This window comes from Salmo trutta, chromosome 12, assembly GCF_901001165.1.
Source record: "Salmo trutta chromosome 12, fSalTru1.1, whole genome shotgun sequence".
Classification (NCBI taxonomy): domain Eukaryota; kingdom Metazoa; phylum Chordata; class Actinopteri; order Salmoniformes; family Salmonidae; genus Salmo; species Salmo trutta.
In genome coordinates, this window is record NC_042968.1 from 1,400,216 (window position 1) to 1,427,681 (window position 27,466).

Below are 27,466 nucleotides of genomic sequence, written 5' to 3' on the forward strand. Positions count from 1 at the left end.
ATAGCCCGGCATCACAGGGCTAGCTATTTAGACACCCACCCAGGTCAGCCTCCACCAAAATCACATTTCCTATAAGAAAAATGTTCTTACCTTGCTTGTTCTTCGTCAGAATACACTGCCAGGACTTCTACTTCAATAACAAATGTTGGTTTGGTCCCAAATAATCCATTGTTATATCCAAACAGCGACGTTTTGTTCGTGAGTTCTAGACACTATCAGAATGCTACATCACGGTCTTGCGCATGGCGCATTGGCGTGACAAAAAATGTCTAAATATTCCATTACCGTACTTCGAAGCATGTCAACCGCTGTTTAAAACCAATTTTTATGCCATTTATCTCGTAGAAAAGTGATAATATTCCGACCGGGAATATGCATTGAGCCTAAACAGCCGAATAAAATTTCTCCTCAGGAGCGAATCGTGCACGCGCCTCAAAGGTCCTCTGAGCCGCCACTTACCAAAGGCGATAATGTGTTTCAGCCTGAGGCTGCCTCGTCAACCTTCAGGTATTTCCCGGGTTCTGAGAGCCTATCGGAGCCCTGGGAATTGTCACGTTACAGCTAAGATCCTTACTTTTCAATAAACAGATGCAAGACGCACGACTCCTTGTCAGACAGGGTACTTCCTGCTTGAAACCTTGTCAGGTTTTTGCCTGCCATAGGAGTTCTGTTATACTCACAGACACCATTCAAACAGTTTTAGAAAATTCAGAGTGTTTTCTATCCAAACCTGAACAATAATATGCATATTCTAGCTTCTGAGTTGGTGTAGGAGGCAGTTAAAAATGGGCACATATTTTTTCCAAAATTCTCAATACTGCCCCCTATCCCAAACAGGTTAATGAACCCACCAGGTACAACCCCAAAGCCGCAAACACTGGCACCCTCATAGATATCATCCTAACCAACGTGCCCTCTAAATACACCTCTGCTGTTTTCAACCAAGATCTCAGTGATCACTGCCTCATTGCCTGCACCCGTAATGGGTCAGCGGTCAAACTACCTCCACTCATCACTGTCAAACGCTCCCTGAAACATTTCAACGAGCAAGCCTTTCTAATCGACCTGGCCCTGGTATCCTGGAAGGATTTTGACCTCATCCCGTCAGTAGAGGATGCCTGGTTATTTTTTAAAAATGCCTTCCTCTCCATCTTAAATAAGCATGCCCCTTTCAAGAAATTTAGAACCAGGAACAGATATAGCCCTTGGTTCTCCCCAGACCTGACTGCCCTTAACCAACACAAAAATATCCTGTGGCGTTCTGCATTAGCATCGAACTGCCCCCGCGATATGCAACTTTTTAGGGAAGTTAGAAACCAATACACACAGGCAGTTAGAAACGCCAAGGCTAGCTTTTTCAAACAGAAATTTGCTTCGTGCAACTCCAACTCTAAAAAGTTCTGGGACATTGTAAAGTCCATGGAGAATAAGAACACCTCCTCCCAACTGCCCACTGCACTGAGGATAGGAAACTTTGTCACCACCGATAAGCCCACTATAATTGAGAATTTCAATAAGCATTTTTCTATGGCTGGCCATGCTTTCCACCTAACTACCCCTACTGCATTCAACAGCACTGCACCCCCCACAGCTACTCGCCCAAGCCTCCCCCATTTCTCCTTCTCCCAAATCCATTCAGCTGATGTTCAGAAAGAGCTGCAAAATCTGGACCCCTACAAATCAGCTGGGCTTGACAATCTGGACCCTTTCTTTCTAAAATTATCTGCCGAAATTATTGCAACCCCTATTACTAGCCCGTTCAACCTCTCTTTCGTGTCGTCTGAGATTCCCATAGATTGGAAAGCAGCTGCTGTCATCCCCCTCTTCAAAGGAGGTGACACTCTTGACCCAAATTGCTACAGACCTATATCCATCCTACCCTGCCTTTCTAAGGTCTTCGAAAGCCAAGTCAACAAACAGATTACTGACCATTTCGAATCCCACCGCACCCTCTCCGCTATGCAATCTGGTTTCAGAGCTGGTCATGGGTGCACCTCAGCCACGCTCAAGGTCCTAAACGACATCGTAACCGCCATCGATAAGAAACAATACTGTGCTGCCGTATTCATTGACCTGGCCAAAGCTTTTGACTCTGTTAATCACCACATCCTCATCGGCAGACTCAGTAGCCTTGGTTTCTCAAACGATTGCGTCGCCTGGTTCACCAACTACTTCTCTGACAGAGTTCAGTGTGTCAAATCGGAGGGCCTACTGTCTGGACCTCTGGCAGTCTCTATGGGGGTACCACAGGGTTCAATTCTTGGGCCAACTCTTTTCTCTGTATACATAAATGATGTCGCTCTTGCTGCTGGTGAATCTCTGATCCACCTCTACGCAGACGACACCATTCTGTATACTTCTGGCCCTTCTTTGGACACTGTGTTAACAACCCTCCAGACGAGCTTCAATGCCATTCAACTCTCCTTCCGTGGTCTCCAACTGCTCCTAAACACAAGTAAAACTAAATGCATGCTCTTCAACCGATCGCTGCCTGCACCTGCCCGCCTGTCCAGCATCACTTCTCTGGACGGTTCTAACTTAGAATTTGTGGACAACTACAAATACCTAGGTGTCTGGTTAGACTGTAAACTCTCCTTCCAGACTCACATCAATCATCTCCAATCCAAAGTGAAATCTAGAATTGGCTTCCTATTTCGCAACAAAGCATCCTTCACTCATGCTGCCAAACATACCCTCGTAAAACTGACCATCCTACCAATCCTCGACTTCGGCGACGTCATTTACAAAATAGCCTCCAATACCCTACTCAACAAGCTGGATGCAGTCTATCACAGTGCCATCCGTTTTGTCACCAAAGCCCCATATACTACCCACCACTGCGACCTGTACGCTCTCGTTGGCTGGCCTTCGCTTCATAATCGTCGCCAAACACATTGGCTCCAGGTCATCTACAAGACCCTGCTAGGTAAAGTCCCCCCTTATCTCCGCTCACTGGTCACCATAGCAGCACCCACCTGTAGCACGCGCTCCAGCAGGTATATCTCTCTGGTCACCCCTAAAGCCAACTCCTCCTTTGGTCGTCTCTCCTTCCAGTTCTCAGCTGCCAATGACTGGAACGAACTACAAAAATCTCTGAAACTGGAAACACTTATCTCCCTCACTAGCTTTAAGCACCAGCTGTCAGAGCAGCTCACAGATCTCTGCACCTGTACATAGCCCATCTTTAATTTAGCCCAAACTACTACCTCTTCCCCTACTGTATTTATTTATTTTGCTCCTTTGCATCATATTATTTATATTTTAACTTTGAACTTTCTTCAAACTACAAATCTACCATTCCAGTGTTTTTCTTGCCATACTTTATTTACTTTGCCACCATGGCATTTTTTGCCTTTACCTCCCTTATCTCACATCATTTGCTCACATTGTATATAGTCTTGTTTTTTTTCTACTGCATCATTGATTGTATGTTGTTTTACTCCATGTGTAACTCTGTTTTTTTGTATGTTGTCGAACTGCTTTGCTTTATCTTGGCCAGGTCGCAATTGTAAATGAGAACTTGTTCTTAACTTGCCTACCTGGTTAAATAAAGGTGAAATAAAATAAATAAATAAATAAATAAAATGTCTAGATAAAGCTCCGCCTTATCTCAGCTCACTGGTCACCATAGCAACACCCACCTGTAGCACGCGCCTCAGCAGGTATATGTCACTGGTCATCCCCAAAGCCAACACCACTTTCGGCTGCCTTTCCTTCCTGTTCTCTGCTGCCAATGACTGGAACGAATTGCAAAAATCACTGAAGTTGGAGACTTAGATCTCCTTCACTTACTTTAATCGTCAGCTGTCAGAGCAGCTTACTGATCGCTACAGCTGGACATAGCCCATCCAACCAACTACCTACCCCATTCCCATTATTCCCCCCCCCCAAAAAATCTGCTCTTTTGCACACCAGTATTTCTACTTGCACATCCTCATCTGCACATCTAACACTCCAGTGTAAATTGCTAAATTGTAAGTACTTCGCCACTATTGGTCTATTTATTGCCTTTCCTCCTTACTTCATTTGCCACACTGTATACATCTTTTTATATTGTCTTATTGACTGTACGTTTGTTTATCCCATGTGTAACTCTGTTGTTTTTGTCGCACAGCTTTGATTTATCTTGGCCAGTTCGCAGTTGTAAATGAGAACTTGTTCTCATCTGGCCTACCTGGTTAAATTAAAGGTGAAAAAAATAAACATTTACAAATCCATTTCTATCAGGATTTTGCTATGGTGGACCTTTTTATTTATTTTTTACGTTTTGTGTACTGGTTGTCCTGAAAAGAAAAATACTTTGAGGCTAAATTTCAGTTCTGGACATGTAGATAAGTGAAAAGCAGATCTTTCTGAGATCTCGGTACTGACAGGGTTATTTAGGCTATTCTGGAGGATGGTTGGCCACCCTTAGTAACCTATAAAATATTATAATTACAACCAAAAACTTTTGTATATATTTTCGGTTCATAACAGAGTCTGAGACGAAAGATCCAAAATGTATACAACCACAGTATAATTTTGTTTTAAAAAGCTATAAGGCTGATGCAACAGATCAGACTGTTTAGCTTAAAATGTTGAAGTTTCATATTATAAGCTCAAAAAATTTGAAAATGGCTGTAGGCTATTCGAGAATGGTGTTTTCCAGCTAAATGCATTTTTGGGACATTCTCAAAGCGCAGGTTTCATGTGACCGAGATAAATATCCTTTTAGAAGTTAGATAAAGGGGAGATCTAAAGATGCATCAACTAGCATGTGTTACTAATATGACTAGGGTTATACCTTTTGGCTGCTGGTCAATAAAGAACGTTGATTTGAATACCAGTAGAACATGAGAGAAATGCTGGTTTCAATTGCATATTAAGTGTTAATAAAATAATTCCCTCAACATTTCTGTGGTTGTATTTTGTCTAGGCTTCTTTAAAACAAGATAAGACTTGCATCATAAAATTACTTTTATATTTTCTAAATGCTGACCACCTCCGCTCAGTTTCAATGTTGGTGATGTGCAGTGTGCAACAGCCACTGACCTTCACTCTATGTATGTTCAGACCAAATTGTAACAAGACCAAACTGTGCCTCCAGTAGTAGACAGAATCAAGCCTTTAGACGTTAATGTTAATTATCCGTCATTGTACTTGTCAAACATGACTGGCGTTTAGCCTATATTTATGTAAGTCTGTTTGGCTACGTTATCAGGCACCTCCCTCGTGTCATCTTTGGCTTGGACATAAAGCTGTAGCCAATATTCATATCACCTACACTTTGTAGCCTTTACATTTTTTTGTTGTTGCTGTATATGGAAAAATATTTAAATTATTCCAATGTTGGCCTCTGATTTTGATAGGAGTAATTGTTTGGACAAAAAAAAATAATCACAAAATCAGTCAGGGAAATGTATCTATATTCTTGTCCGACATTTATTTATTTATCCAGGACAGGTGTTAACGTCGAGCCCTGTAAAGGTCATGATGATGATGATGTTGTGGTGCTGCTGCTGCTAGCTAACTACAAACTGCAACCAGCATAGCTAGCTACCGTTGGCTACTGAGCTGATTTATTATATTTCCATAGCTAGGTACTTGTAGCTAGCTAATGTTACGTCAAAAGTAATGTCAGAATCGTAAAGGGGAAATGCTGGCCTGGGCAGACGTTTCCTCCCACAATGTAAACAATGTTCCCCGCATAGCCAGCTACACGTCTTCCCTCTAGGTAGCTAGCTAATTTCGACGGCAGTTAGCTAGGATACTAATGTGACATTTAGCTAAATTTGCGATTCTCACATTGCTTTATTATGTACATGTACCTTAGTACATGTCAAGTCAATATCCTGCAGTCGACGCTAGTTAGCTACCTTGCTAACTGGATCCCCATGGAAAGTGTAGGTTGGAAGATTTACATTGTGGGAGGCAACCCGACTGCCTCACCGCATTTCTCAAAGTGTTCGCTTGATTTTGAAAAGGGGGTTGTGAGAAGAACCTGTCATAGAATGCAGTCTTTTTTTTTTTTTCTCCTGCAAATGTGGCTCTAACTTTTTAAATGGTTGGAACTACAAGCTATTATGACCCCATTCCTGAAAGATTGTCAGGAACACAAGCTGCTCACAAGCTGTGCAGGACTTGTTAGAACAGAGAGTGGACAGGACCAGGCATAATAGGAATAATCAGACTGGTGGGGGGCACCATGATGATATTTTCTACACAGAAGATCATACACAATTATTGCCTGGTGATCTTCTTATCACTTCCCAATACCTTTTTTTATGAATCATTTCACTTCAAACCGTACTTCCTTAAGATTGAAATACAAGCTCACCATGACAGTCGTGAAGCGGGCACGACAGAACCTATTCCCCCTCGGGAGACTGAAAAAGATTTAGCGTGGGTCCTCAGATCCTCCAAAGGTTCTACAGCTGCACCATTGAGAGCATCCTGATTGGTTGCATCACTGCCTGGTATGGCAACTGCTCGGCCTCTGACCGCAAGGCTCTACAGAGGGTAGTGCGAACGGCCAAGCTTCCTGTCATCCAGGACCTCTGTACCAGGCAGTGTCAGAGGAAGGCCCTAAAAATTGTCAGACCCCAGCCACCCTAGTTATAGACTGTTTTCTCTGCTACCGCACGGCAAGCGGTACCAGAGCGTCAATTCTAGGTCCAAGAGGCTTCTTAACAGCTACTACTCCCAAGCCATAAGACTCCTGAACAGCTAATCAAATGGCTACCCAGACTATTTGCATTGCCCCCCCCCCCCCCTCCACACAACTGCCACTCTCTGTTGTCATCTGTGCACAGTCACTTTAATTAACTCTACCTACATGTACAGACTACCTCAACTAACTGGTGCCCCCACACATTGACTCTGTACCAGCACCCCCCTGTATATATTGTAATTACTTGTTACTTTTATCTCTTATTCTTATCCATATTTTTGGAAACTGCATTGTTGGTTAGGGGCTCATAAGTAAGCATTTCACTGTTGTATTCGGCGCATGCGACTAATAAAATGTTATTTCACTGATATGTAATGATAGACTGTCATAGCCCCAAATAAAGTATACTTTGGCTGTTGATTGTGTTAACACTTAGCAATAACCATTTTTATGTCGCCACATAAATCAAAAGGTAAGGTGTGAGAGGGCAGTGAATATTCAGTTTCAATCTAGTAAAGTATGGATATGAAAGTGTTTGAGATGTATTGCAGCTCATGGTTTGTTTCTGTCCATTTCTTTCTGCAGACCTCCCAAACCCATCCAGTATGGTTCTCTTGACATCCTGGAACTCCTGGTGGGTGCAAAGGACTACGCAGGCTGCAGCACTACTCTGTTCCTATGGCACAGATGGACCTAGCACCAACTAACAAAGCTCATATAGGCCAGATAGATACCTGTAATTAATACCATGTCTTCTGTTGGTCATACAGTCAATCACAAGTAGACCCTGTCCATTGACAATTCCCACTAAGTGTCAAAGGGCATTGTTTAGCCATTACATGTACTGAAAGATAGTAATTTATATACACCCTAGATTGTTCTGCTATGGGGATGAAAAGTGATATTACTTTTTTCAGTGTAGTGGTTGAACCAGTTATTTTAGTAGGAATTATCAATGGGTTGGCGCTATCGGTTTATCTGTGATTGAATGTATGACTTTGTGTAGGGGCACCAACCTTCCTGGAGATATATTCTCCGGTAAATTTTCTTCCCAACCATCACATCAGATTCTGTCAAGCAAGTTCTTGTTGAGAAGCTACGTGTAATTTTGTGTACAATACTAACTCTTCCACCTTTCCTGTCATGGGATGAGATTATAGTTGTGTATAGTGATGTTGATGTTTGAGAAAGCAGGTGATGACAATGTAAATAAAAACACAAGGTTTTGTACTTTAACCAATCGATGACTATTCTGTTGCTGCTCTACACCTGCTAATTGATTTGTTTAGCTACACCCTCTTTACTTTCACCATGATTTGTTTTCCTCACACATGATCCACTTCCAGAGCTTGAGCACATGTGAACTATTAACTTGAAAGACACTATATATACAGAAGTATATGTGGACACCCCTTCAAATGAGTGAATTTTGGCTATTTCGGCCATACCTGTTGCTGACAGGGTTATCAAATCGAGGTCACAGCCATGCAATCGCCATAGAGAAATATTGGCAGTAGAATGGCCCTGCTAGAGCTGTCCCAGTCAACTGTAAGTGCTGTTATTGTGAAGTGGAAACGTCTAGGAGCAACAATGGCGTAGCAGTGAAGTAGTAGGCTACACAAGCTCACAGAAGGGGACCGCAGAGTGCTGTAGCGTGTAAAAAAAAAAATATTTTTCCTCGGTTGCAACACTCACTACTGAGTTCCAAACTGCCCCTGGAAGCAATGTCAGCACAAGAACTGTTCGTCGGGAGCTTCATGAAATGGGTTTCCGTGGCTGAGCAGCCGCACACAAGATCACCATGAGCAATGCCAAGGCGTTGGTGGTGGAGTGGTGTAAAGCTAGCTGCCATTTGACTCTGCAGTAGTGGAAACGCGTTCTCTGGAGTGATGAATTACACTTCACCATCTGGCAGTCCAACGGACAAATCTGGGTTTGGCGGACGCCAGGAGAACACTACCTGCCCTGAAGAACTTGACGGACCTGCACAGAGCCCTGACCTCAACTCCATCGAACACATTTTGGGTGCCCAACTTCACTAATACTTTTGTGGCTGAATGGAAGCAAGTCCCCGCAGCAATGTTCCAACATCTAGTGGAAAGCCTTTCCAGAAGAGTGTAGGCTGTTATAGCAGCAAAAGGGGAACAAGTTCGTCTTAATGCCCATGATTTTGGAAGGAGATGTTCAACGAGCAGGTGTCCACGTACTTTTGGTCATGTAGTGAACTTGCATGCCATGATTTACACTTTCATTATAACCTATTATTTTTGTATTATGTTACCAAAGAAATGTATGAAGAATGACACTTTCATTGCAGTCTGGCTTCTTTTTACTTTCTACAACAGAAAACATTTAGAAATGTGTAATTTAAATAAGTTCTCTCCATTATCACAAAGTCAATATTGTAAAAAATGTAACTTTCTGATACTGAAGATTATACCATATATTCTGCCCTGTAGATAATCATGGCATTCTGCAATGAATAGATGGCAGGCAGGGTATAGGCCAGGATGGTCCACTGTGAAAAAAGGCTTATGTACCTGCATCCTCTGCGTCTTCTAGTGATCTGCATCTACTGCTGACCTTTTGAAAACGCTACACCAATGATATTGCAAATAAAGATGCATTATGCTTGCCGTTTTGTTAACAAAACAAACTAGCCCACACACCTGTGGAAGTTCGCTGACTTAAGTGTCCAGCTCAAACTGACAGGTTGAGTACCATGTGCCTTTGGGTTTTTTTTATGGTAAGGGAGTGGGCTCTAGGCGATTCTGTAAATGTATTCAAATTGTATTTCAGCGGCCCAAGGAGGCTCAGGAAATAAATTGTAAAAAATATATATTTTTTTATATATGAAACAATGATTTATTAGACAAGTGATGCTAAAAAAAAAAGACCGCATGGATCTTTAAATATCTGCAGTTCAAACGAGAGTAAAACGGTCACCCTGCAAACAGCCGAGGGATGGGGTGGAGCAATGGAACCACTATTACATTCATAGATCAAGTTTAACCTTGTTTTGAGGTCACTTAATAATTTTTTTATACAAGTACATCGTTTAAAAACAATGGGGTCAGAACAGGCATACTGTAAACTTACTCAGTGTCTCAAATAGCTGCCTGTCCCTTTTTTAATAGCCAGGCAATAGCACACATTTCAGTAAACACCTTTTTTCAAATAAATGCCGGGTTTAATGGAATTGTTAACGAGGTTGCCATGAATTGTTTGAGGTTTAATGTTTTGATTTGTTACATTAAATAATTCAGTAATGACTTGAAAAAATGCCAATCGTCTGTTTTTATCTCCAGTATGAAACTGCTAACCATTGGCTGCTAACAGCTGTGAGCTGCTTGCTAACTGGCAAGCACATTAAGATCAGGTCACTTTATTGGTCAATTGCACACAAAGTCCAACTGAAATTTGACTTCTGCTTCTAGCCCAACCCCTCCAAAAGATAAAACCTGTGTGTGTGTCTGAGAGGTGCCATACTGGGTGCTGCCAACAATTGAGTACAGACCCTTAGAAATCGGTCGATCGCTCTCTAGTGGCGAAAGAACTGCCAAAAATGCAATGTCAGAGGAGAGTAATTATTCTGTCAAGGAATACTAAGACAAAAGAAGTGTGGCACAGTTTGTAAATGATAACACATTAGTGCAGGAAATGTATTAAAATGCTGGACTTAAACAATTAACTATGCAAATGAGCAAAAGGAAATGGCTCAAATAGAAGCCTGTCTCGAATAGACGCCTGTTGTGTAGAGTGATTTAAGCAAATGTCTGGGCTATTAATTGCATTTTTACGGTAAATCTTAGGCACCACAGGGGCAAGCCAGTTGAAACAAGCCCATAAGATAACCACAAGCCACACTCTCCCAGAATCAATGGGCACATAACCAAGTTCAAAGTCAGCCACAAAATACAGATTTTATTTTTAATATAAGAATGCTATCAGCGGGTGGACTGTTAAAAGACCGGTACGCAGCCCAAGTCTTAAAACAGTTTAGAGTTCCCATGTGTACTAAATATTTTTTTGATTCTAATTTCAGAGAACACGTCACATCTCACACCTAATATAAGATAGGGAAACCACCATTTTCCAGTTCTGGAGTATTAGCCGTCTCGCTAAATTAGTGGTATAGGCAACAGTGTCCAACCTGAATTATTGACTATATAGACAGTACCAGTCAAACGTTTTGACACACCTACTCATTCAAGGGTTTCTTCTTTATTTTGACTATTTTCTACATTGTAGAATAAGATATCAAAACAATGAAATAACACCTGGATTCATGTAGTAACCAAAACAGTACTAAACAAATCAAAATATATTTTAGATTCTTCAAAGTAGCCACCCTTTGCCTTGATGACCGCTTTGCACGCTCTTGGCATTCTCTCAACCAGCTTATCCTGGAATGGTTTTCCAACAGACTTGGGAGTTCCCACAAATGCTGAGCACTTGTTGGCTGCTTTTCTTTCACTCTGCGGTCCAATTCATCCCGAGCCATCTCAAATGGGTTGAGGTCGGGTGATTGTGGAGGCCAGGTCATCTGATGCAGCACTCCATCACTCTCCTTGGTCAAATAGGCCTTACACAGCCTGGAGGTGTGTTGGGTCATTGTCCTGTTGAAAAACAAATGATAGTCCTACTAAGCCCAAACCAGATGGATGGTGACATCGGGTGGTGTAGGTGTCCTGGAGGGCAGGTAGTTTGCCCCCGGTGATGCGTTGTGCAGACCTCACTACCCTCTGGAGAGCCTTACGGTTATGGGCGGAGCAGTTGCCGTACCAGGCGGTGATACAGCCTGGATGCTCCCGATTGTGCATCTGTAAAAGTTTGAGTGTTTTTGGTGACGAGCCAAATTTCTTCAGCCTCCTGAGGTTGAAGAGGCGCTGTTGCGCCTTTTTCACCACGCTGTCTGTGTGGGTGGACCATTTCAGTTTGTCCGTGATGTGTACGCCGAGGTACTTAAAACTTTCCACCTTCTCCACTACTGTCCCGTCTGTGGATAGGGGGGTGCTCAATGGTGCATCCTTAAGTTGAGGGTCTTCAGGGCCAAGCCGAATTTCTTCAGCCTCCTGAGGTTGAAGAGGCGCTGTTGTGTTCTTCACCACGATGTCTGTGTGGATGGACCATTTGAAGTTGTCATTGATGTGCACACCGATGAACTTGAAGCTTTTAACCCACTCCATTTAGCTTGTCTGGTAGGCTCGCGTTGCTTGGCAGCTCACGGCTGGGTTTCCCTTTGTAATCCGTTGAGTGGGCTGAACCAACCACCTACTTTCATCATTGAGTTTTTTGCTCTCATGCTTTGCTTTTGGATTGTGTTGCCTACCCGACACTACCTAAATCTAAGATACTCCTTTTTGTTTGTTCTACTAGACCTCACGCCTGGTAGAGTTGACCTTGTGTCGTACTTTAGAAATGAGAGGGGGGAGAAACAAATAGGCTACGTCACTTGACTGGGCTGGGTGAGTCTATTTGCTGGGATAACAGTTCTCCGCTCTTCACTGTCAAGCGCTCTCCACTCCAGGCATACTAGCCAGGCGTGATGATCGACAGACTCATATCAGACTCGCACCCTAATTATTTTGGGTGTCTCCGCGACCTTGTCCCCGTTTCTAAATGAGGGGATCCATAACCAACTAAGTGAACCGATATAGGTGCTGTTTTGGAAGAGGCGCGCAGGTAACAAGAATCACCGAGTTGACGGCAACGTAGTGATTTGGCAATCACGGGTAATCTTCATAATCATAGGCCAATCAGGAAGTACGGATGGTGTGTGTCCGTGCATGCGTGTGTGGAAGGGGGTTAAGGAATAATGCTTATAAAGACATTAGGGAAACAGGAAGAGAGGACACCCTGAGAGTTTTAAGTAGGCAGCGAGGGCTAATGGCAAGCCATGGTGAACGAGAGACAGAGCTCTCTGATTGGGGTAGACTGGCAGGCTGGGTTCTGTCGCTATGGGGGCGAGACTTGAGTGACATGGGAGAGAGCAAAGGGTGGTGGTGAAGGAAGGATGCAAAACGGAGGAGGATGAGAGGTGGAGACGTATAAAGAGGACGAAGTGGTGAGCGAAGAGGAAGCTTTATTGAGCGATGGTGACAGACTAGGCATTGTTCGCAGTAGGGCTGACACCATTTAGTTGACTGATTGTTTGATCGATAGGCTGTTGGTCCAGCAGTGGCAACTGTATAAAGAAAATGTTATGGCACAATTTATTATTGTTATTATTACAGTTTTACCATTGTCATTGTAGGAGTGGACAGGTTGTTTGCAGAGCACACAACCTAGGCTACACTTGGGAGAAAGTTTGGGTAGATTTAATTCTATTTTCGAGTTGTCAATTTATTAATTGTCTTTTGTTTGGAGCGCTCCTGTAAATCTTGAGTAAGGACACACACCTGATTAGGCCTAGGCTACCTGGCCTGCACGCAAATACAGGCTTATAAATGTGTCCATTTGGGATCTGATTCTATTTCTGATTGTCTTAACTCACGAGCACTGTGGAGCATCTCAAAGTGATTTTTTTTCTTTGCATCAAAGAGCAAATAAACAAAGTCTGTTTTTGCATCCATTGAAAATGACAGTAGTTCCTCAATGTTGCCTATTTGAAAAATATTTCTAGCTCTCTCCCTTTTGATAACCACTCAGCATGAAAGGGGGAAAAAAATGCTCTGATCAGGTCGAAGCGTCATAAAAAAGGCCTACCTGATTACTTCTTATCCTTTGCGCAAATAGACTACAGCTGTATCTGTCTGTCTGGAGCTCACTGGCATGGGAAACTGAGGGCCCAGAATATTTTATACAATGTTGCAAGTTTGTTAGCACCGCTTCAGGCTGGACCAAGTTAATAGTTGATACACAGTGCGATTTGTAGCATATTTATTTTTATCAGGGTATTTTCTACCTGCGGGCTGCATTTATTTTATTTTTTTGGCATTATGTATGCTATTTTTACATATTGGCAATGGCAATAGAAATTACTTTTAGATTTGTATAATTTTTATTAACCATGTGAAATTGATTTTGAGATATGCAGACTTTTATTATAAATGAAACTGTTCCACGAAAATGTGCATATGAAAATCATACTGGCATGCAGATCAGTAGAAATGGTAGGATAACTTGACATTCCAAATGGAAAAGGTTGCCGATCGGGAACTTCAGGAGCGAAGGCCAGCAGCAGCGGGAAGAGGGTTGGCAACATGTTTTTTTTCTTCTGGTTAGGCTATATTGATCTCTGGCTTTCTCTTCAGTATTTTGTGTGTACATTTTTAATCACAGTGCTTAAAGCATTAGACAAGCTCAGTAACCTACGTATAGTTGATTTTATTCAAACATGTCTATATAATATGGAAAAAACACAACTTAAATTTTTGTTTTTGTCAGGGACAGCCTTGTTCTCAGAGATATTGACCGTGCTCAAGAGAATCAAATCTTTGATTCAATGTGGGTAAATTGTGACTGACTGATCTACAAATAATATTGTAGTGATTTACGATGCAAGGTGATTCTTAGATCTGTCAGTTGCTGCAATGTTGTTTTGTAGTGGGGTATTGCTGACCAGGAACTGCTGACACCATTTTAATGTAGTTGGTTCTAGGAAAATAGGAAGGAAATGGCTGTTACAATGTGTTTTTTTTTCAGTCATCAGTTGCAGAGCCTTAAAAGACATGAATAGGAGCTATAGGCTTTGCCAGATAGCACCAGCTACACTGGCTAGGTTTCCATCCAGCTTGCAACAGATTTCCATGCCAATATTCAAAAATCTGCATATTTTCACACCAGAGATGTTTCTGACTTTTTGCGGATAAACGGCTGTGCGCGATGACGTAATGCACATAACGTTTTACCGTTAAATTCCCATGTACCGAATGAAAATTACAAGTTAAATGGGTTTCCATCGCATTTTCAACTTTACATGTGGTTTTGTCACAAAAACTGTTATATAGCAATTGGTCTTGGCACATGTGCTCTAGCCAACGGCTCATAGATACAGTGTAGGCAGGCTACCTTCATGAGGTTATTATTAATTAAAGTGATATTATTTGTTTTTGTCAAACTGCAGCCAAGCTTCGATTGAAAAGGAGCATCAAGCTCATCACCTTACAAATTCACTACCCTGTGAAGTTCATCATATCTTATTTCATCTGTCACCTAATAAACTGCATGCTTTCCCAAGTCGTAGTGGGTGGACCAAACAACATATCATCACATGACTCCAAGTTTACTTCGATATGATGGTTATTATATCAATATTTGTGCATAAAGGCTTTTCCACCGCATAATCAATTTTACATACTCAAATAGATACCACCATGTCGAACTATGAAATTGTCTGTCAGCTTTTTATAAATTTGTACCGACATTTCATGTTTCCATCATCCCAGTCATGTCTTTTTTCCTGCGTCAGGTAATTAATCTGCATGAAATGGTTGGATGGAAACGTGGTTACTGAGGAAACTTAATGACCCACACACACATCAAACATACACATTCTCTCTCACTAATCTAACACACACAAACACGTGCGCTAATCTAACACAGATAAACACGTGTACACACACACTCTCATTAATCTAACACACACACACACACACACTAATTTACTAACCTAACACAAACAAGCATGGGACGCCAGTGATGCATTCAACCCACACCTGTAGGTCTATGAAAATATTATTTGATCAGAACATCATTAGCAAGCCTCTCAAAAGGGCTATAGAGTGCACAGACTGAACTCATGTTTTCAGTGCCACAACAGCAGGTTGAATGTGTGTGATGCCTTTTACAGCCATTGCCAGTTTCTTAGTGAAAGAGATACTCTCGTATACTTTTTAGTCAGTAGTTCTGAAAGTAACTCTCACAAGCCAAAAGTGGTCCCCTTTTTTTGTGTAAGAAGTCATCCAATGTGTAGGCCTACTACGTCATCCATTTTGTGTGATACATTATACATTTTGCAGTGTATGATATCATACAAATTTATCATTGTGTCATATATTTTGAAAGTTGTATGATATTAGAATTTTGAAATGTGTGTAATATGTTACCAATCCAATTTGTGCAATATGTTATGCATTTGTTGTGCTTAAGATCCTGGAGTGTTAGGCTCACCCATGGCAAAGGAAGATCCTTAAGGTAGGTTTAAATGGATTTTCAGGGGTCAAATAGCCTTAGCCTAGGCTAGTCAACAAATGTTTTGGACCAGACCAGGAGTTTGAGCATTTGATTGAGCCTGCCTGGAGTGCAGGGTTTGCTTTTTTAGGACTGAGCTATTCCCTTGACTCTATTGCTAGCTCAATCAAGCACAGCTTAAGTATTTGATAGGTTGTGCCCATTTTAATCCAGGTATGGTTTGTGGTTAAAAACATTTACTGACCACAGCAACACCTCTGAGCCGGACTTTGAATTTGAGAGAAAAAAAGAGAGAAGGAAGAAAAGAAGGCTCTTGCTCCTTTTCCCTGTCTTTCTTAGTTTCACTCTCATTTTAACCCATCACTCAATGCCAATCAAGCCGGCAGCACTCCGGGGGTATAACAAGGCAGGAGACCGGGATTAATTTGACATCTCCCGTTAAATGTCATCCGCAATTAAGGCTTATGAGTGCTGGCGTCGGCAAAGAGCGCCAATCAAGATTCCGCCAGCCGGGCGGCCCACGTTAGTTAACCTTCTTCAGGCAAATCAAAGATGGGTGGTGGGAGAATAAAGTGTGTGTGTGTTCATGCCAAAGTAGCCTATTGGTGCAGAGTATGGTCTCCAATGGCAATTCCAACAGGTAGCTTTTCTGCTACCATTACTCAGGTGGGTCACCCCACTCTGTTTCCCCCAGGTGTAAAAACATTTGACCTCTTGGTTTCAATTTCATTCTTTGGTGGTTTTTGTTTTGCAGCCCTGAATGGTGCTTCGGGGCCCTGTGTGTGCCCCACTAAGGGGTGAAATTTACTGTAGAGAAAACACGAAATAAACTGAGGTGCTTAAATTGATTTGAGTTGTTTTGGGGCCTGGAGTTGCAGACTACTATGCTGAATCTCAAACTGAACACTTGGCCGATGAGCCCTTTATTGAGTGGCCACTTTCTGATCTGTATTGATAGTGATCACTCGAGTCTGCTACCGTTTCAGGCCAAAAGAGAATTGAGACGATGCGCACTTCCATCCTATCTGCCACTTTGTCAATATTCCAATATTCTAAACCCATTCCCAAGCATAGTCTACCACAACCTATCTTGTATTATAATTCACTATGAAGATTCATGGGTAGCACTTGCTGCCAAGGGCAGCGAGTTGACACAGGATGCCCACTTGGTAGAGAGGCTGCCTGAAGGGCTCAATGGAGCCCTCGGTCACTCGACAATTAGCCATGGAGATTGACTTGATTGACTGGTGAACACGCATATCGCATGATCGAGTGGTCAAAGTGTTCGGTTTAAGATTCAGCCCTAGCATGTTTTATTGGTTTGCCTCCAAATTAGGTGCAGCAAAAATAAAAGCTTCCAAGGGCTCCGAGGAGCTCATCCTTCCAGAATGAAGAAATGTGAGGGAAGGGAAGGGGCTTAAGATTTAAGAGAATGTCAACACACACAAAGTTATATCCCGACACCTGTTTTGTTGAGCAGAAGTTGAAACAAATGCACACATACGGTCTGAGGCTGTGCTATCAGAGTGGTCATCAGAATGTTATGCCAACCTATTCATTCACAGCCTTTCCTTTTATAAACGTCTGCACTTTTTATCTATCTGGATAGTTTGTGGTAGACTAAGGTACAGTATCAGCCTCTAAAACTAGGATACATCAATTCCATAAAACAAAACACACAGCCGCTGTCACACCCTCTCAACAATCCCTACCTTTCTAGCCTAACGGTCAATGTTGATTAATTTCCCTCCGTGTGGCATCTGGTCCAAGCAAGGTCTTCCTCACCGCAGCAGGCTTTTCATGAGCCAACACAGAGCAACAATGCCTTGGGTGCCATGTTCAAGAACCTTAGCCTAGGTAAGGTGCATTTTACTCCAGGCACAGAGTAAATTGCTCCCCATGGAAGAGAAACATTGAGGCTTGATTGAGCTCAACTGCCAAGGTGAGCAGAGAGAATACTTTGCTCTGCATGTAAAAACAATGGTCATTTGGGCTGTTTATCATTTGCGCTGTTGCAGTTGGACAACAAATAGGCTATGGGACCCGATTCAATGTAGGTTAAACCATAGCCCCTCTAGTAATTAAATAAGATCTCTGTGATAAACCCTCAATGTTCCAGAAGGGGGTAAAAGTTGCAGCAATATTGGTCAGGAAGTAATCCAAACTATTCTACACTGACCAACAATATAAACACAAGATGCAACTACTTTTCAGACAGGCAAACTACTGCTTCTTAACACACTGCTTACTTAACCCGGAAGCCAGTCGCACCAATGTTTCGGAGGAAACACCATTCAGCTGACGACCGAAGTCAATTTGCAGGTGCCCAGCCCATCACAAAGAGTCGCTAGAGCACGATGAGCCAAAGAAAGACCCCGGATCAAACCCTCCCTTAACCCAGATGGCGCTGGGCCAATTGTGCACCGCCCTATGGGGTGCCCGTTCACGGCTGGCTATGACACATCCCGGGATCGAACCCCAGGCTTTAGTGGCACCTCAGCTGCTCCACTCGGGAGGCCCATGAGTAAGACCTTTTAAACAGCTGAACATTCGCAAGACTACAGGGCCAGACCGAATAGCAGGACATATACTCAGAGCATGCACTGACCAGCTTGCAAGTGTCTTCAACCTATCCTGACCCCATCTGTAATACCAACTTGTTTCAAGCAGACTGCCATAGTCCCTGTGCCCAAGAACGCCCAGGTAACCTGCCTAAGTGATTATTGCCTCACATCATGAAATGCTTTTAAAGGCTGGTCATGACTCACATCAACACCATTATCCCAGAAACCCTAGACCCACTCCAATTCACATACCGCCCCAACAGATCCACAGATGACACAATCTCTATTGCACTCCACACTGCCGTCACCCATCTGGACGAAAGGAATACCTATGTAAGAATTATGTTCATTGATGACAGCTCAGCATTCAACACCCATTGTCCCTTCCAAGCTCATCACCAAGCTCAGGACTCTGGGACTGAAGCCCTTCCTTTGCAACTGGATTCTGGACTTCCGATGGGCCACCCCCAATGCCAGCAAGACAAAGGAGCTGATCATGGACTACAGGAAACCACATCGATGGGGCTGTAATGGAGCAGATCAAGACCATCAAGTGTCCACATCACTAAGAATTGAACATGGTCCACACAAACCCAAACAATTGTGAAAAGGGTACGACAGCACGTCTTTCTCCTCAGGAGGCAGAAAAGATGTGGCATGGGCCCTCAGATCTTCAAAGTTCTACAGCTGCACCATTGAGTACGTTTATATGCACAGTAATAATTTCATTTTAAACTCATTATGGCAGTAGGCAGATTTTGCAATCGTGATGTAAACTCTTTACTCTGCTTATCTTAATCGGCATGAGGTCAAATTCGAAGTAAGCAAATGCTGATTAAAACACCTGGTTTTCTGAGCAATCGTTCAAGTTTAGGATATGTAAACACTTTAATCTGCATTCCAGCGGTGTATTTGATCTATGCATGTGCTAGCACCAGTCGAGCCAGCCTCCCTCTTTAGCTGGCGAAGTTTCGTAGATTAAAGTTATGAAGTTGGCAGAGGTAAGGGACATACAGGTCCACTGTGAAGGATGATGGATTGGACACAATGAAAGAATTGACTTATTTTATTTAGGCTATTTGTCACATTATGTTGTTTTAGGGTGTCCATTTTTATATACCGAATGTGGCACGATTTATTTGGTCTTTATCTAGCCAATTGTTTTGCCATTGGTTAGGTGGTCGTGTTACATGTGGAGAAATAAGTTGCTTAGAACTGAAGACTTTACATTTTTTAACTGCAGATAAAGGAAACCGCACTGCCCAATGTTAAAACTGGCCCACAAGCTGTCTCTCTTGTGGACATTTTCATTGTAGGCAATATTGATGCAAAATTACAGCCTGGTTAACCAGCCTGATCTCTGCGTTCACCATTCTGTTTCACTTCACGTATAAGTCCAATACCTGTCCAATCAGCATCCTCTCAGGTGGGTTTAGGACAAAATCCTATGTGGCTAAACACTGTGCTTTGAATTAGGCCCTCCTCTGGTTGGTTAAAGGCCATCCAATCCCAGACAAGTTAGTTTTAAAGAATTTCCTTTGTTACAGACATAGTATCAAACTGTTTCCATAAGGAGGAATGCCAGACTGATGAAGTAAAATAAAATATTGAATGCAGCGATCAGGCTTGCCGAAGTACACATGTCCTGTGAATAATAATGTGATGGGCTGATCTCCTTTTCTAACCTGTCATTGTCTCTTCTTTTTAGGTCCAGCAAAACCATGAACCTTTGCTCCAAATGTTTTACGGGTAGGTGCGTCCACTCAACTCCCCTCACACACCCTTTCCCCTCGAGTTAAGGGAGTTTAAAGCAGACGGCTTTGAGTCATGCAGCAATACCAAAGATTTGTGTGTGCTGGGGAGAGAGTGTGCGTGCGTGGGAGAGACTATGTGAATAGCAGTGTGTGTTAGCATAGGTGAGTATGCAAATGTGTAGTTTGTGTGAGCATGGGCGTCTGAGTGCATGTAAGAGGGTATAGTGCCTGAGTGAGTGCATGTATGCGTGCCTGTACCCCACGTGTGTGTGCCAGTGCCATCATGACTGAACGTATATCTGTTTGTTCACGTCCCTGCTGCTGTGTTGTCACAAGTTGGTGTCCCGCTCTGCTGCTGTGGCCAGCATGGAGTGGCTTTGGTGACGCTGTGTAAACAGGGGGATTGTGTGAAGATGAGGGAGGAGAAACCCTCTCTCCTCCACCATTACGCTCCACGGACCTACTGCTGGATAGTGGATCCATACTGTCCTGCCGTGGGTGGCTAAGCGTGACCTCTCGACTACTCTCTCAAAAACATACACAAGCAGACTCTCACACACACACACGGGGAGATACACAGAGGCGTACATTGCATTCGGAAAGTATTCAGACCCCTTGACTTTTTCCACATTTTGTTATGTTGCAGCCTTATACTAAAATTGATCAAATAAAAAATCCTTATCTACACACAATAGTCCATAATGTCAAAGTGAATACAGGTCTTTAGAAATGTTTGCAAACCTGAAATACCTTATTTACATAAGTGTTCGAACACTTTGCAATGAGACTCGAAATTGTGTTCAGGTGGATCCTGTTTCCATTGATCATCCTTGATGTTTCTACAACTTGATTGGAGTCCACCTGTGGTAAATTCAATTGATTGGACATGATTTGGAAAGGCACACATCTGTCTATATAAGGTCCCACAGTTGACAGTGCATGTCAGAGCTAAAACCAAGCCATGAGGTCGAAGGAATTGTCCGTGAGCGCTCCGAGACAGGATTGTGTCGAGGAAAATATCTAGGGAATGGTACCAAATAAATTCTGCAGCATTGAAGGTCCCTAAGAACACAGTGGCCTCCATCATTCCTAAATGGAAGAAGTTTGGAACCACCAAGACTCTTCCTAGAGCTGGCCGCCCGGCCAAACTGAGCAATCGGGGTAGAAGGGCCTTGGTCAGGCCTTGGTCAAGAAACCCGATGGTCACTGACAGAGCTCCAGAGTTCCTCTGTGGAGATGGGAGAACCTTCCAGAAGGACAACCATCTCTCAGACCATGACAAACAAGATTCTCTGGTCTGACAAAACCAAGATTGAACTCTTTGGCCTGAATGCCAAATGTCACGTCTAGAGGAAGCATGGTGGTGGCAGCATCTTGTAGTGGGGATGTTTTTCAGCGGCAGGGACTGGGAGACTAGTCAGGATCGAGGCAAAGATGAACAGAGCGATCCTTGATGAAAACCTGCTCCAGAGCACTCAGGACCTCAGACTGGGACGAAGATTCACATTCCAACGGGACAATTAACTAAGCAACAAATGGCTGTGCAGCGACGCTCCCTATCCAACCTGACAGAGCTTGTGAGCATCTGCAGAAAAGAATGGGAGAAACTCCCCAAATACACGTGCCAAGCTTGTAGCGTCATACCAAAGATGACTCGAGGCTGTAATCTCTACCAAAGGTGCTTCAACAAAGTACTGAGTAAAGGGTCTAAATACCTATGTAAATGTGATATTACACTTTTTCAATTTGCAAACATTTCAAAAAACCTGTTTTTGCTTTGTCATTATGGGTGTATTGTGTGTAGATTGATGGGGGGGAACAATTTAATTAATTTTAGAATAAGGCTGTAACAATTTTTTTGGGGGGAAATTAAAGGAGTTTGAATACTTTCCTGAATGCACTGTATGTATATACACACACGCTTAAGTAAGCATATACAGTATGCACACATATACTCTCTTACATACATGCACACACACTTCAATCTCCCCCTTCACAATGAAATGTCTAGAGGGTAGGAGTTATTTTGGAATCCAGCATCTCTCACACACACAAACACACACCCACGCTAGTCACTCTCTTGTATAACCGCAGACATTGAGAAGAAGCAGCCAGGCGAGGACTGTGCCCCAGAGCCTGCCCCCAGCTCAAGCAACAGCCAGTCAGTCATCTTCTATAGCGAATCAAGCAGCAGCAGTAGCCAATCCCTTTTGTCAGCGCCTGTCAGCTCAGAGGACCCGTTGCCTGGAAACACAGAAGCCACGCCTCTACCTGAACAAGATGGTAAGGACAGGAGCCTATGTCCTGCAGTTTGGAATGTTTTTTTTTTTTTATATATACATATGTGATCGACCGCCTCGATTCGTCTTATGTGAAAATGTATTTTTTATTTTTTTACATTGGATAAAAGTAGAGACTCCAAGCTAGAAAATGTGTTTATCATACACTGCAGTTGAGGAACAATGGGGAAGTAGTTCTGATTTGGAATTTGGTAACTTTTGAGAAAATGACCCTTGATTGTTTTGGTACACATACTGGAGAGGTCTTTGTATACCCATTCAGCATCATTCACACCGTCTTATATGGAACGCCGTTTGGGTCTTTGCGTGTCAAAAAAGATACACGTCAAATAACGCGTTGACGCGTTAAATAAGATTTTAATTTGGCATGTAAAATAACACAGTTTAATTGTAGAATGTTGTGTTGGACTGCAACTTCTGGTATTAGCTAGGTAGCAACTTATTGTTAGCCTATTGAAATTGAACTTCAGGTCATGAAAATAAATAGCTAGCCAGCTACTAAACCCTGTTTCCCAAAGCTGGCATTATAAGCAGTCAGCTAGCTTCATGATGCTCGACTGGACCAGGTTATGTGTTGTGAAGCTAGCCACAATAAGGATTAGGCACAATTTTGGAATTTGGTGTTTGCTTTCAAAATAAAATCCTATTTAAAAGTAATGCAAAAGGTTACAATTGGTGGAATCATGCCATATTTAGACTAGATAATGTCAAACAAGGTTGGAATGTGAAGCAATGAAATGGGGTATCAGTCAACTCGGTGACACTCTCAGAACACAACTGTGAAAAGATTACGCAAATATTAGCGTTGTAGCTCTTATCGGGGGACTGTGACTGAAATTTCCTCCCCAGTCAGCTTATTGAGTGCATTGACATTCATGTTGCACTGTACAGCTTTACCTAAGGATTGGGGCTCAATGAAATGGGGTATCAGTCTACCCAATATATTTTTTTCCCAACATCCTCCTCAGAGTTATCAGACTCCAAAACATCCACGCAGTGTTGTTTTTCCTTTATTGTTGACAATAAATGTGTCTCAATTCAGTTCTTTCAGAGTCCCACAATAAGAGCTACGACGCTAATGTTCTCTGGGTGTCACTGAGTAGACTGATACTCCATGTCATTGATCCACAATCTATAGGTAAGGCTGTACAGTGAAATAAGTATGCCCCTCATGCAATTCTAAAGTCTAATACATCCAGTGTGATTTCAACAGCTTTTTGTCAAATTAACAAATTGTCTTTTGTTGATTTTTATATAACATTCCAACCGCGTTTAGCATGATCTATTCAATTATGCCATAATTATACTATTTGCATCACTGTCAATGACATACTTTTATTTTGAAGGCTAACCGCAAAGTTCACTATTGTGGCTAATCATTATTGTGGGTAGCTTCACATAGATGGGTCCGACCACCATTGATCAAATAAGAACTGTCATATAAATTAGGGTTATTTTAGATGATGACACCAAGCTAGATAGTTAGCTTGCTAACTATAGCTACTGAAACAGATTGTCGTTTTGCTATGTTTTTGGGGAAGAACATCGTTTGCATCCATGCGCTAGCTAGTTTTTTTTATAACCAGCACTGTAGGTATGCGAGACAACTTTACCAGCATCATAGCATACGTATCGATGAATCGTTGTGACATATGAAATACGAGTGATAGTGTAATTAATGTGTAATAACTACGTAAAAAATGTATCAAAGCGTTAAATTATTATGTGACGTGCAGTCATATTCAGGTCTTGATTGGTCAACAAGCTTATTTGACACTGATCTTTTTTTACATGCAAAGACCCAAATGGCGTTCCGTACTCTTAAGCCTTAGCCTCACATGTGAATCCTTAAAGATATGGATGGGGCTATGTGGCAATCCCACCCTATATCAAATAAAATTGAATATTATTTGTCAGATGCACAGGATACAGAACATGTAAACGGTACAGTGAAGTGGTTACTTGCATAGTTGAAATTCAAAAATAGTGTCCAGATAAAAATATTTTATAATTATTTGATGACATTTACTCGACACACTTGTCTAAGTTGATGGGTAATGTGAAGGAAATGCTGTATCCCAACTCATACTACTACCAATACAAACATTGTCATAGCTGTAGTATGAATCTGCAGGTAGCTAAAGCAAACAAACTAGCTTCAATGTTAGCTAGCTAACCTTAGGCTATAACTAACAATGTAAATTGATTCCTGATTCGAATCATATTACTTCACAGATCATACACTTAACGTTAGCTAGCGAGCCAGCAACGTTTGCTAGTTATCTAACAGTACGCTTTAAATTACAAAATTAGAAACTTATCTGCAAATGTAGCTAGATTCCTACCCGTATACATGGATGAATGCTTTTGTGGCAGATTGGAACCATTTAGCTCCGTTTTTGTTTGTAGCTGTTTGGCCAGCGTTGTGTCAAGTCACTCCGGTTCACACTGACCGTGGCGTGTGCAGAAATTAGCCCATCACTTTTTCCAACTGATCTGTCGATAGCACCTGCTGAATTCAGGGCATCAATGTGGTATAGAAAAGTAGCAAAACTTGTGTAGTTCTTGATGGCTAATGTTATATCTTTCAACAACAGTGTGATAAAAAGGACTGTCAAGATGTACTGAACAGCTCACATTATAGACAGAAGCATGCTACATGGCAGACCAATCCAAACTCATCTCCCGGCATGTCCAGCCCACCCATTATCTCAGCCAATCATGGCTAGCGGGAAGGTTCCTGAATTTTTCTGTGGCTAAACCAACTAGGCTGGTAATTGACCAATTGTATTCGTATTTATGGATGGAATACAAGTTTGTTATTAAAGCACATGAAAGTTAACGTTCCAGAAGGCATTTCAGCCCAAAAAACGCATTTTGATAAAAAATAAATGTTTATGTTCAAATGCTGCTCCTGTGAAGTAGTGAAGTGCGACATACACTTAGTTTCCTGAAACGAGTCATATACACAGTACATTTAAAAAACATAACCGGGATTGCACGATAAAGTCAGAGACGTTGTGGTTCCTAGACCTCCAGTTAATACAGATTTTGCGTGTTTCCATGAGACAGACACACAGTCTGCTTTCTTTAATAAACACACACACACTTACTCCTTTAGTCCAGGAGCCTGCTATTGCCAAGGACACATCTGCTATTTTCTGCAACAACGGTGAAGCTGCCCAGACCAGTCTATATCTGCCCTGGCATACATAGGAGAGAGAGGTGGGAGAAAGGAAGGCAGTTGGAGTACTGGGCAGATCTTCCACTATCTGGAAGATCTGCCCAGGTTATGTATACAAAGAGGTGGTTACAGTCCCCTTTTAAGTTAGCGATCTGTCATGACTGGGACCCATTTAAATGAACGAAAAAATTGATTTCTGTAGCGATTTAGTGTGAGATACTTGACTTGTCAGTCACATATCGACTCTTGGTTTTTCAACATCAATTCATCCTCTGTAAGACCAAGACATGTCAGACGCAGATTAGATATCAGGCTCGGGCCTCCCGAGTGGCGCAGTGGTCTAAGGCACTAGAGATCCTGGTTCGAGTCCAGGCTCTGTCACAGCCGGCCGCGACCGTGAGACCCATGGAGCGGCGCACAATTGGCCCAGCGTCGTCTGGGTTAGGGGAGGGTTTGGCCTGCAGGGATGTCCTTGTCCCATTGCGCTCTAGTGACTCCTGTGGTGGGCCGGGCTGACACGGTTGCCAGGTGTACAGTGTTTCCTCCAACCCATTGGTGTGGCTGGCTTCCGGGTTAAGCGGTCATTGTGTCAAGAAGCAGTGCGGCTTGGTTGGGTCGTGTTTTGAGGCCGCGCGGCTCTCGACCTTCGCCTCTCCCGAGTCCATACGGGAGTTGCAATGATGAGACAAGACTGTAACTACCAATTAGATACCACAAAATTGGGGAGAAATAATAAAATAAAATATATCATTGCTAAGTAAGCCAAATGTAAAGCTAATTTGCATCCCATTCATTGGATACCATTTATATGTCACGAAAAGGATTAATGCTGCCAAGTTGCTGTTCCAGGAAGTCTAGAAAGGTTTGAGTAAGTCAGAGATTCAGCATTGGCCGCCTTACGCCTATATAATTATTGTCACGACTTCCGCCGAAGTTGATGCCTCTCCTTGTTCGGCGGTCATCGTCACCGGCTTTCTAGCTACCTCTTTTTCCATTTGTTATGTCTTGATTGTTCACACCTGGTTCCCATCTCGTTATGATTATTTTCCCTATTTAACCCTCTGGTTCTCATTATGTTTTGTGCCTGATTGTTTTCTTGTCATCGTGTTAGTTGTTTTGTGTCAGGATTATTTATCCCTGCGTGGATTTTGACTTATGAGTTTCTTTGAGAGTAAAGTACATTATTTTACTCAGTTCTGTGTCCTGCGCTTGACTCTATCCTCACCTCCACATAACTGACACTGACAGAATCACGCACCACGTTATGGAGACAGCAGATGCATCCATTCCTCCGGTACCAGTAGAGGAACGCATCCAGCAGCATGCGACAATGCTACAACATCTTACATTTACATTTTAGTAATTTAGCAGACGCTCTTATCCAGAGTGACTTACAGTAGTGAATGCATACATTTCAAACATTTCATTTCATACATTTTTTTCTTTCTGTGCTGGCCCCCCGTGGGAATCGAACCCACAACCCTGGCATGCAAACACCATGCTCTACCAACTGAGCTACAGTCATGGATCGCGTGCTGCTCACCATCGAGCGATGGGAAAAAGGCTTTTTTCCCACAACTTCATCCACATCACTCCAGCCAACACACAACCCCCACAGCTGTCCACCCCTCCGTCACCTGGAGCCAGTGGGATTCGGCTCTCGCTTCCGAGGGCTTATGATGGAATGGCTGCCGGGTGCCAGGGGTCCTGCTCCAGATGGAACTCTACCTGGCAATCGCTCACCCGGTTCCCTCGGGATACGAGAGCGTGTCCGCCCTCATCTCCTGTCTGACTGGGAAAGCACTTGAGTGGGCCAACGCGGAATGGGGGAGTATAGATGCTACGTTGGTACACAATGAGGATTTCACCTGTCGCTTCCG

At 42.7% G+C, this 27,466-nt stretch overlaps 1 protein-coding gene across 3 annotated transcripts in view; it reads left to right on the forward strand.

Moving 5' to 3' along the window:
* LOC115202802 (AN1-type zinc finger protein 3) overlaps window positions 1-27,466 on the forward strand; it is a 57,186-nt gene that overhangs the window by 13,442 nt on the left and 16,278 nt on the right. For 2 of the 3 annotated variants that reach the window (XM_029766839.1, XM_029766840.1), the window contains exons 2-3: window positions 20,057-20,097; window positions 22,197-22,385. In XM_029766839.1, the coding sequence (XP_029622699.1) occupies window positions 20,057-20,097; window positions 22,197-22,385 (230 nt within the window). Of the gene's footprint in view, window positions 1-7,234; window positions 7,887-20,056; window positions 20,098-22,196; window positions 22,386-27,466 lie in introns of those variants that run through there. The other variant, XR_003880064.1, reaches the window with a different exon arrangement.